The following is an 11850-nucleotide window of genomic DNA, read 5'->3' on the forward strand; positions in this document are numbered from 1 at the left end:
GATTGCAAGACTCAAAAGTGTGAGATTCTTTTTTAAAAAAATTATCAAATATCAAAACAATTCAGAAGTGACAGTAGAAACCTAACACTTCAGCCGGCCTCTGACAGTTGTTCCTCCTCCCTTTACTCAAGTGAGTGATCATCTACAAGAACAAGCAGTCTTAAAAACTGAGATGCATTACACATATAATTCATTAATTTGCTGGTTTTGGTTTTGCAAAAATGAACATTTAGAATTCATGTATGGATTCTAAGAAAACTGCTGGCAAAAACATTGTCATATGCTTAGGGGTATTTGACAATGCCAGTACTCAAGATCCTGTTCTATGTCAGTTTACTGAATTAATGGGGCACAATGTTCCCTAACCCTAATATGAGTAGGAGTTCTTCTTATGTACCCATAGCAGCCAGGACGAGGACCAAGGTTAAGGTTAACCAGTGGAATTTTTTTTAATTTGTTGATGCCTGGTTATAGGTCTAGCAGCAACACCCTTCCTCCGACATTGTGCCTCTCAGCAGCTGCTTCCTTCTGCTAACCAGCCATGCTTCTTACTTGTTATCAGTAACAACTCCTGGCAGAACAAATATACAAATAAAAAAATAAAATAAATTAAAGTATAGGAAGAGAAAAGGAATGCTGACAAGACTCTTAAGTTCAGTTTTGAATATTTTAGTTTAGAAGTTAAAACGCATGAGCCTCACCAGGGAAGCTCAAACATACTAACTGATATCTAGTCAAACTAGTGTCATGAGCCTGAATGTGTCAAAGTTCAATCTTAATTTGTACTTTATCAGCTTCAATTGTCACTTGTTCCACTTGGCGGCTTCACCTGTACGCCATGCTGGAATGAGCTAAAAATTTTCAAGTACTCAGAACAAAGGCAAACACCTCTCTACTACTTTACTGGGTACAGCCATTCAGGACTACGGTTTGTATGCTTCTATTATTGAAAGTCACTAAGTCTCATGATTGGTAAATATCGTTCACCTATTGTGGTCACTGATAATAGCAAGCTCTTCATTCTTCTTCAATTCTCAGGCTTCACCATAATGCACAATAACTTAAAATAGGAGGTGCCTAAATAAGGAGGACGCAAATATACGAGTTAAAATCGGCTTATAAGCAGTGGCAGTGTGCCATTGTTGATGTATACTGTAAGAGTGGCAAGACCAGGTATTCAAATTTCAAAGTCATTTAATATCTGGGCATCTGTTTTTGAACTTTTCAGTGCGTGCAGTGCCAAGGAACAGATAGTACCTGATTCTCTGATTCTCATCCGAGTGCTTGGGGGCAATACAAGCTTGGCTGATATGTAATGAAAGAATATGGGAGTTTCACCTATATGCATATGTGCAATAAATATCGCAGTTGGGGATCGATATTTGCAGTCGGCTAATTTATATGCTGCTGGGGAAAATTGGGATTGGATGAGAATAAGACTATAAGAGTGAAGGTAAAAGCATAGTAGGTTAAGAATAGATTGGTTGCAGTTGGTTGTATGAGGAAAATGGCGTTCATGCATTCATTTCTGGTGACAAATAAGCTCACCCAATAATAGAGGCTGTATATCACTAACAGCTTGACTAAAAATTGAACAATATCACTTGAGAAGACATCGTCAATCTCAGTGGAATTAGCACTTCATAAATTGAAGTTGTCTAAGAAGGAAACGCTGGTAAGATGAATAACTTGAACCAACACAATCGGACAATCCCATTGTCATTGCAAAGCACTACCTCGTTACCCCTTACTTTTTGTCCGGTTACAAACAGAGCTCTCTAAATATTTGGCTATATTTGTATTTTTTATTCAACAAACTTAAGCATTACAACTGGGAGTGAACAATTGTGGTTACAACTTACAACCGTGCTAGATCCACTATATCCTGATTACTATTCATGTTACATGCATATCTAAGAATAGTCGGCAGGAGCACAGAAGGCCCAATCCCTAAACAATTACTTCGCCCTTGAACAAAGGTCGACAAGTTTTGTTCCAAATGTCATCAGCCTTCCACATATATGATCACCAAAATGCAATGTCATTTACCTGTGGAACAAGTACAGTATAAAATGTCAAACCAATTTCTAAGACACTATGTTGTGTCTATAGATGGGCAATGAAAACAATTATTTTGAATACCATTGCAAACTTGCCACCTACTGAATCAGTAATTCATTGCAAACAATAAGAAGAGTTGACAAATTGACGAGTACAACTGGACAACAAACTGCTTACCATAGTTTTGGCGCACAGTGGTGAACCTGTAAATGGCTTTAATTAGGGAACCGTATCTCATATGCATTAGCTGACCCATGTGTCTGCACCACAAGTATGAGATAGAATCAGTTCAAGAAACAAACATGTACAAGAAAGAAGGGAAAGCTTCTGTTTCAGAAATATTCAGAAAACTTCTCGTGAAGAAAACAAATATTCACAAACTACCAAACAAATATATAGCTCACATTAGTGATTGGCTTAAACTTAAGCAAAATAACCCAACTAGACCAAGTAGACAGGTTGAGGAAAAATATAGTAACTACTCTCATCAACATATGTGGTCTAAAGAATACTCATGTACAAAAAAATAAGGGAATGCTTCTGTTTCAGAAGTATTCTGAAAACTTCTCCTGAAGAAAACAAAAATGCACAAACTACCAAACAAATATATAGCTCACATTAGTGATTGGCTTAAACTTAAGCAAAATAATGTAACTAGACCAAGTAGACAGGTTGGGGAAAAATATAGTAACTACTCTCATCAACATATGTGGTCTAAAGAATACTCACACAATCTCCGTATATCGCATTCTCCATGCAGGAAAACCAAGGTGGCATCTTGCAGGTCCATAAACTAATAGGAGGTCAGGGTCCGGCCCTCTGCCACCTGAAATGACAATACAAAAACACCCAGAAGTTTAACTAAACTGTAAAAGTAAATCATAAATAGTAAAAAATTGATGCATCTGACAGTAAACTAACCAATAGCTTTAAGTGCATCATCCATGTGAGGTTCTGTAAAGATTTTCTCTTCATGATCACCAGGTAGTGTCGCCAATTTCAAATACTTCACAAAGAGCAAGTTAGCTGCTTTGGTTATAGCTTCTTTTCCATCAGAGAATGAACAAAATTCTACAGACATGCGTATTTGGTCAACTAAGCTTTCATCTTGATAACCGTCCTGCACATGATAAATATTAAGTTGGGTCAAAAGATTTTAATCATCAGTCATGGAATAGTTCATTGTGAAAGACACATATATTAGTACAAGTATGATAAGTACACAAAATACAGATATATATATATATATATATGTGTGTGTGTGTGTGTGTGTGTGTGTGTGTGTGTGTTTGTGTTTGTGTGTGTGTGTGTGTGTGTGTGTGCGTGTGCGTGTGTGAGTGCGTGTATGTGGTGTGTATAAATATAAATATATATATATATATATATATATATATATATCTAGAGTTCCTTTACTTACATCCCATCAACCCTACATCAGTACTCTAATTAATAATGTAGTAAGCCTTCTGTATGCTTAACATTAAAAAAGCCTCTACAAGTCAAATAAAAAATATGGAAGTTTATTAATAACAAAAATTATTGGTAGCGAAAAACTTAACAATTGGACGTACTAACTCAATCCTGAATTCTAGATACATCTTGATGTGATTATAAATTGTAAAAACATCCTCCAAGTATGCATGTATTTTGGTTATTGTTTTTGTTAAACTGGAGAAAAAAAGTAAAGGAATAGAACACAATACCTCATATACTACTGCATTTTTCAGTTTGGTCAAGATGACTTCTTTTGATTTCTTCAACACTCCTAGAAATCATAAAATGAGAAAGAATTACACAAAGGATTGTATGTATATGTCAGATTATTAGACATCAATAGGAGAAGAAGGTCCACTATCAAAATTAGTCTAACATGGCACCATTACCTTCTGTGTCGTAGAGGCACACACGTTTCACGCCAATAGCTTCTAGCCACTGCAGAAGCTCAATAACTTTGGAAGTTTCGTATGCCTCTTCACTTTCTACTACAATCGCCAGGTACCGTAGTTTACCTACGTTAAGGGCTTTATACTTCTTAAGTATTCCACCAGAAATGAGATAGCTCTCAAGCACACAAACCATCCACAACAGAAAGTACCATAGTCTGACCAAAAGATGCAGAATATGCCAGAGGAGCAGTAGCCCAAGATTGCCAGTCTGAACCAATATCAACCCAGGATCAACATTAAATATAGGTTTTATTAAGGTAAAACGCATATGAAATGAATGAATATGAATCGGCCATATTCATCTAAGTATCATAATTTGTCTGATATAGCTATAAAGGGTCTGAATGGCAATCCATTATGTTCCCTTAAAGCGCACAATGAGATTTTCTTTTCAGCTTACAAATTATCGAAAGTGTACCGTCTTCAATTTTTTCATACAAAACAGAAGTTATTCAAATGAATAATAAAAAAGGAGTCGACAGAATGTCCACTGAGAAAACTCCTAGAAACACCAAGCAAAGAAGAATGAAACACCAAGAATATGAGCAACAGAGTTAAGTACTTAAGTAACTGCTGCATTGTAATCCAAGTAATTAGCTGAAAACGAGCTACTCCTAAATTGTAGAAACCAAAGCCCATAAAGATGCCCCCAAAATGACCCAAAGCACCGCCATTATAGCACATCTATCTCCCCAGAACCAATTCCTTGTTTCTTCCTTAAAACACACAGATGTTCGTACTCACAGTTGGTCAATGTCCCAGCTGACATTACATTCCCTAAGAACCCTTTTCCAAAGAGCTAAAGCAATTGGAAAGTACAGAAACAAATATTCACACTCTTGGCTTCTTCTTTGCCAATAATACACCACTAAGGGGAGAGCCAAGCATAGGGTCTTCTCCTTTGAACCAAATCACAAGCATTTGCCTTCCATGAGCAATATCCTAAGATTAATACTGAAATTTAGGAGGGACATTAGCCTTCAAACTTACAGAATAGAGAGTATTGAGGAGACATGGTTATCTGTCAACTTCTTAGAGTCACATTTGCAAGAAAATTCATCCAAAGACTCTAATATCAATATTCTCTTATCTTGTTTAGATGAGACCAACACAGTGTCATGAAGCTGAGAAAATAAAGGTAAAAGCTCAACAACTTCAAGTCAGCCAAATTCCTTCTAATCGCAAACCCAGCTCAAAGAAAAAGTAGAATCATTAGTACACATCCTAGAAATGGTAAAGTTATGATCATAATCTATATAAAAAAAAGTTATGAAATGGCAAGCTGTCTCCGCCACCAATCTCTCTTCCAGAAACCTCACCGTTTCCCCATTTCCCACAACAAAATGGCAATAAGCAGAAAACAAATTAATTTATAGTGAGATAGCTTGCTATAGACTTTGGCTTTAACCCAGAATCACAATATTGGAGTTCCAGCCATTTGTGTGCAACCCATTTTTACCTAAGGGTTTCTTCCTGAAATCTCCACAGCCACTTCCCTAAAACAGTCTCATATTTTATTTTATTTTTGGAAAAAGAACAAAATTTATTGAAGAACAAGAATGATACAAAAAGAAACTGGACAAGAAGTCCACAAAAGGAACAGTGCCGCACAACAAAGCGCCAAACAAACAACAGCTGCAACAAGACTAGGAAAACATACTAATACCCTACAAGAACAAGGAACCTAGAAGGGCCTCATTTCTCCTCATCAAGTTCTCCACCACAAAACCACTTTTCTCTGTTGTTTGACAAACCACTACTGAATGGTAATTTCTTCCTCCCCTCCACCCTTGCCACAGAAAACTTCTCACTAGTCTTTCTAACTGGTTGGCTACTCCAGTTAGAAAGACTAAGGACTCGAAAAACAAAAAGATAACAGGTAAGAAAACTACTCGAAACAGATTGGACGAAACACTCAATAAAAAACTTTTTCTCCACCCTTCTACTTCTCTGAGCTTCTCCACCACCAGATACCAAAAACACAAACCAGAGACAATATCAAAGGACTCATCATAAATAATAACTTACTTAAATTCTCATCATCCCCCAAAAGAAAAACGATTGTATCATCCTCGAACTCTAAATGATACTGGGTATACTGAAACTCATTTACGAGTTACATTTACGGAGATAACTACACTAACATCTCATCCAACAATACTGCTTCAAAGAAGCCATATTCATAGAGAACAAGTTCCTACTTTCTTGATGCAGTTCTGAAGAACCACACTAAACTGCTCAGATTGAATTTACGCATACGGTGTTTTGCTATATTATGTCATATGAAGATGGTTTCCACTGTGAAGAAGCCAATACAAATTGGCCCACTTTCTTATGAACAAATAAATGCATAGGACTAACGAGAGAAAAATTAGAGCTATCAAATATCATAGGTATTCAGGATATAACCTCCTGTCTGAATTTTGCAAAAAGTTAAAAACTTTAATAAGATTCAACACAATAACAAGCAAATATTAACTGAACAAGGAATCTTAAACACTTACATAAGAAGCAAAAGAGGTTGCCCTTGCCCTCTGCATTTGAATCTTCAAATCCATCAGCTGAAACATAACCAAACACAAAAAGAAACCAATCAATATAAACCCAACAAAATTCAATAAAACCCAACTGGATGAAAAACACTAAACCCAACAAGCAACTAAGAAACTAACCTCAAAAAGACAGAGAGAAAACCAGAAAGACAATTTAGTGAGTTTTTGAGTGAGCAAAGAGCAGCAGAGCCATTGTCTAAATAGGCTCTCAAGTGAAGCGTTAAATTTGCGTACCAGAATTGGGCACTAATTTGTGGTGCAGGAATCTGTGGTGGGTGCAATTGGGTTCACGAAAATTTGTGATTTTTTTTTTTTGGTGATCAGGTTAATTCTGTGCTGCTGAGATTTTGAGAAGGAAAAGGGGACAAAAATCGATTAAAGTATCTGCTACAGAGAGAGAGAGAGTGTGTGTGATGGATCACTTTCACGGAGAATAATGCAAAACACTGATACAGAACCGAACTGTGTGACCTTGAATCCGCGCCTTTATTACGTTTGCCACAAACTCGAACGTTTGTTTGGCTTTCGTATGACCTCATAAATAGATATGTCTTTTTTTTTTTTTGATATTTGGACTTGAAACCTCATATATACCACAGAAATTTTAAATAAGTTCAAATAAGAAACCCCTGTGATCATAAGGTGATATAGTTCATCTTTTGTTTTTTGGTCGAAAGCAACCGATCTTTTATAAATGTAAGGTTCGTGCAGGCCCCTTGGAGATAATTTTTGTTTGTTTTCCAACACAACGATTTAGAAACTAGAAAGGTCTCGAATACTAATGGTAGGGAAAGTCACATCCCCTGTAACAATGGCAAATTGATCGTGAATTCATAATGCATTTTTTCTCTTTTTCAAGATGACCTTATTGAGATTAGCATCCTTCCTACAATTACAAAGAAAAGAGCAGTAAATACATGACTTCAACAAAAGCACTGCTCTTGGCTCTTGGCTGTTGATCAGCTGTTACAAGTTAAAAGTCTCCTAGAAATAGTCTATTGTAGGTGTAAGCGTACATTAGGCAACAATACTATGGGCAGTGCCAGATTACACAGGAACCACAAATGATTTGCATATTGCTTCCCACAAAAGCGCAACTGCTGAAGCAGAGCAATAATATGGAACCTAGTACGACTGCATCCCGTGCATTTGATATCACCCAAACACAGCAGAATCCTAGTCTTTCAACTGCAGACAGCATGTTTAACATTCCTCAGGGTTGCTTATATAACCCATCTTATTCACCTGATGTTCCAAAGATGAAATCTGCCAGGTTAAAACAGTTTGTAAGAAAAAGCAAAGTTTGTGACATAGAGTAAGACAAAGGATTGACAGATGCATTCAAGATTACAGGAGGTTAACAAAGATTTAACAAACACGTAGAAGAGTTTTGAAATTCCTATCCTAAAACGGCCACCCAGAACTTGCCATTGATGAAATCTTGAAAGCAAATACTCAGCAAAATTACACAAACATCAGTTTTCAGATTGTCTAAAACACGATCAGCATAGCAGCCACCAATATATTAAAATGATGTCCCTTATTCATGATTATCACAGTAAGTGTTCCATAGTAGTTCTTGGGTAATTTGAAATCAAAGTAAATTACTCCCGTGCTATACATGTTTAAAGAAGGACAAAATACTTAGGTGAGATGCACATCCATATAGGTATAACCTTCAAGTCTTTAAGCAACCCATTCTTCTCTTTTTCTTTTAGTCTTTCCCCCTCCTATTATTTAAGTGATAAGTTCATCAAAAAGCCAAAGGGGACTCAGCACTAGTACACAAAAATAATAAAATCACAGCCCCTTAAAATCCCCAGAAAAGTTGAGGGATACAGGGTAATATTGAAATCACTATATGGCAAGGCCCTTTGTATAACTAATAAGTGAGTCCCTGATACTTGTGTACATGTGACCCCTTTGGCAGTCTATAATATCTGATCTGTATGCACATGAACAATATCTGTTTGAGAGAATTAAACTGAAACAGAGGCATAAGTTTGCTTTTTCGTCCGGCCCAAGAGGCATCAAAGAAAATAGAAATAAAAAATACATCTGTTTCAGGTTAGCTTTCAGATCTACCTCTATGCTAACACAACCTGAGAAATGGTGAGGGGTGTTTGTATTCTAAATTACATCTGTTGTATATTTGCCTTTTTCTTTTTTACATGAACAATGTGTTTGGTAAGTATGGTAGGATTGACATGTGACAATTCTTTCACATACATGTCTTTTCTTATATTTAGGACCTTAATCTTTTCACAGATCTTGTAATGTCAATCCTTTTTGTTTCTCAAATTTACATATTTAATAAGTACTTGAGGACTTCAATGTACCACCTATAAAAACTTATCAGCCTTTGTTGATACAGGGGTTTGAATTTCATACCTACGGAGCTGAATCTTCAGAGAATCTAGCATCGAAGGGAGCTGATTGATGAGAGTGTGCTGAACCAGCAGCTGTTCCAGAACCATGTTGAAGTTCTATGACAAGCCAACGAACAGCTTTACTCATCTGTTCCAATCGAACTGCACTGATTGGCGGGAGACCAGTTGTCGTAGTCTGCCCAGACTTCCCTACCACAGGGCCGGTTGCCTCATCCACCAGACACTCTGAGCCAATCCGTTGCTTCACAGACTCCACAAACTCCTCTGCTTGATCACAAGTCACTCTGAAAAGTTCCCACTTCTGCTTAAAGCTCTCTAGAGCAGTATCCGTGGCTGTTGTCTTTTGGCCGCCAGAAGTTTCCTTGGCCTCGAGCACATTAGCTGCAGCAACGACAAACTCTTGGTATGCGTTGTTTAGAGAATCCACAATGTTGTCCATCTTGCGGGCCAAGCAGCTGTCAATATTAGTAAAATGTTACAGAACAATTAATTGAGGAAAATACGAAAAGGTAAAACCTTAAACACATATACAAATGAGGTAAAGGATTGGCTACCTTTACTTTATATATGCTTAAGACCAACAAAAAAAATGCTTGTTTTCTTTCACAGTGGAACCTAGAAATTCATACTAACTCACATCAAAGTTCAAAAATCTTGTCACTTTAAACCTAAGTACACGTTACACATTTCAATTTCGAAGTCCATATTGTAAAGATCACTATAACTTCATACAACTGAACTAAAAATGAAGCAAGAAGAGGGCTTTTTAAGACGATGGAAAGCCGAAATTTGGCATTGAATGCTCACCATGACATCAATGAATTCAATCATAAGGACCAACCAGCTATAGAGGCAACAAGAAGCTATGATATACCCTAAACTATGATATTAGACATCCATAAGGCAGAAGTTAAACCCTAAACCTTGATATCATACAAAACAAAACAAAAAACAAAAAAACCTGCCTATAAGAAAAGCCGAAGAAAGAGTCAACAAGTACAAAACTGAGGTTGCACTTTACAGGTTTGGGGGGTGGAGAACTGGGGTTGACAAACCGAAGAAGGGAATTGAGACAAGAAATAAGGGCCACGGTGAGTTCGGTTTGTTCACATTCATCGGACCAGGTTAAAGTTCCATAAACCCTAAACCAGATTTTTGGTAGGAAATTCCACAAGCAGGCAATTTAAGGCATCACAGAAGGTTGAGACGGAAGGTTTAATCCAAGAGATGCTTACCTCAATCCAGAGTTCCTTTGCAAGTTTGCCTCACTTATTTTATTGATTATAAAATTCTAAACTCTCATCCTAAACTAGCATGATACAAACTCCCATTATAATATTTACATCCATACAAGTGAGAAGTGAGATGTGATACCATGTGTGTCAAGAAACCCAGATGCCTTGTTTGTTTCGTAAATGATGTAGTGGGATTCTCCCAACAAGCCTAACACAAAGGCAAAATCAACGGAGAACAAACATTAAGAGAAAACCAGCACTGAAAGCAACAAAAGAGAAACCTAGAAGATCATCAGCACAACAAACATGTGAAAATGGCAAATTCTCAAACTTTCAATATTGAAGGGCTAGGAAGTTGAATTGATTAACAAAAAAGGATTGGGACCCTAAACCCCAAACCCCCTAATCAAACAATGGGGCCTAGAAATTCAGATGGAATATCCAAATATGATTTTGATACAGTTAAACAGAAAATGAAGGGCGACTAGTTCTTGCTCGATGAATTTAATCGAAAGGAGAAGCTACAGGAAAAAACATAAAGAAAGAGGGAATACCTGGGTAGGATAGAAGCCTGAGGGAAGGAACCCAAGAAGAAGAAGAACAAGAACGGAAGGGAGACGCAGGCAACTTATAAATCCGGTTTGTTTGTGTTGACGGGCCGAGTCAAAGTTTCCGGTTCAGCCTTTCTTGTTTTCTGAGCACATAAAAACAAGACGTAAAAGAGTGGTTTCTAGTTAGATCTCTAAATTTGTTATTTGAACCTCCAATACTTAATACATCTCTAATTTATTTTTCGTAATACTTAAAAGGTTCATTAATTTAACCAAAATACCCTTGAACATGAGATACAATAATCTGTTACTCTACTTTTTATTTGTATCTTCAACCACGAGAAGAAGAATTAATCGAAATCACATGATATTGCTCTCTAAATGAGTAAGTCTCTCCATCACCAAAATTAATCAGATAGTTGGTTCTCGATCATGATATGGTTCTAGAATCCCTTTTAATTTGCTATTAGAAGAAGATCATAATATTCAATGAATTTAATTTAAGGAAATTTCAAATCAGATTGTTTTGAATTTACTTTTATATTAAATGATAGGCCATCTATAAAAATTATTATTTTTACTTTATTATTTTAGATAAATTATAAAACTATATAGGCAATATAAGGAAATTTTGTGTTGGTATAGATACCTCTCAAGCACAAATATCGGAAGCACAAGACTCACTAGCTACTTGAAACAACGCCAATAATGCCCAGATATGATGCTGATACCATACACTGGCAGTATCAGGTAGGCCACACCTAGACCCACATTAGAAGCAAATGAGTGACAAGCCCAAACCTATAAAAACAAAATGTAAACTGTTTCAAAAAAAAAAAGGAAAATGGTGGCTCTAGTTGGACTTCCAAATTTGCTATTTGGACCTTCAATTTACTTTTCAAAATATTTAAAAGGTTCCTTATTTTAACCAAAACACCCTTGAATATGAGATACAACAATCTGTTACTCTACTTTTTATCTGTATCTTCAACCACGAGAAGAATAAATCAAAATCACATGATATTGCTCTCTAATGAATATGTCTCTCCACCACCAAAATTAATCACAGAGTTGGTTTTCGATCTTGATATGTTACTGAAATCCCTTTGAATTTG

At 36.5% G+C, this 11850-nt stretch overlaps 2 protein-coding genes across 5 annotated transcripts; both read right to left on the reverse strand.

The window, feature by feature from the left end:
- Positions 1-1689: 1689 nt before the first annotated feature.
- LOC112168761 (dehydrodolichyl diphosphate synthase complex subunit NUS1) lies at positions 1690-7058 on the reverse strand. The gene is made up of 8 exons (XM_024305672.2): positions 6680-7058; positions 6512-6568; positions 3945-4215; positions 3765-3826; positions 2983-3181; positions 2791-2887; positions 2239-2321; positions 1690-2049 (listed from the first exon to the last, which is right to left on the reverse strand). Exons 2-8 carry the CDS (start codon positions 6563-6565, stop codon positions 2042-2044), a joined length of 774 nt encoding a protein of 257 aa, XP_024161440.1. The 5' UTR covers positions 6566-6568; positions 6680-7058; the 3' UTR covers positions 1690-2041.
- Positions 7059-7378: 320 nt separating this feature from the next.
- Positions 7379-10870, reverse strand: LOC112174503 (mediator of RNA polymerase II transcription subunit 32). 4 transcript variants are annotated; one of them, XM_040508701.1, is made up of 4 exons: positions 10739-10828; positions 10324-10392; positions 8951-9404; positions 7379-7804 (listed from the first exon to the last, which is right to left on the reverse strand). In XM_040508701.1, the coding sequence occupies exon 3, from the start codon at positions 9386-9388 to the stop codon at positions 8951-8953; it is 438 nt and encodes a 145-aa protein (XP_040364635.1). In that variant the 5' UTR covers positions 9389-9404; positions 10324-10392; positions 10739-10828; the 3' UTR covers positions 7379-7804. The 4 variants fall into 4 exon arrangements, with proteins under 4 accessions (XP_040364635.1, XP_024168050.1, XP_024168049.1 ...); XM_024312282.2 differs by having other exon boundaries at positions 7379-7825; positions 10739-10827; XM_024312281.2 differs by lacking the exon at positions 10324-10392 and having other exon boundaries at positions 7379-7825; positions 10739-10870.
- Between the last annotated feature and the right edge of the window lie 980 nt (positions 10871-11850).

Source organism: Rosa chinensis, chromosome 6, assembly GCF_002994745.2.
Source record: "Rosa chinensis cultivar Old Blush chromosome 6, RchiOBHm-V2, whole genome shotgun sequence".
Lineage (NCBI taxonomy): Eukaryota > Viridiplantae > Streptophyta > Magnoliopsida > Rosales > Rosaceae > Rosa > Rosa chinensis.

What these genes read in the sequence shown, in the direction of transcription:
- LOC112168761 (XM_024305672.2), bottom strand. Translation starts at nt 6,565, where the DNA reads ATGGATTTGAAGATTCAAATGCAGAGGGCAAGGGCAACCTCTTTTGCT. An exon ending in CAACCTCTTTTGCTTCTTAT is followed by an intron (nt 4,216 to 6,511) that starts GTAAGTGTTTAA and finishes ATATTGGTTCAG; the next exon opens with ACTGGCAATCTTGGGCTACT. An exon ending in TGATGCACTTAAAGCTATTG is followed by an intron (nt 2,888 to 2,982) that starts GTTAGTTTACTG and finishes TTGTCATTTCAG; the next exon opens with GTGGCAGAGGGCCGGACCCT.
- LOC112174503 (XM_024312281.2), bottom strand. Translation starts at nt 9,388, where the DNA reads ATGGACAACATTGTGGATTCTCTAAACAACGCATACCAAGAGTTTGTC.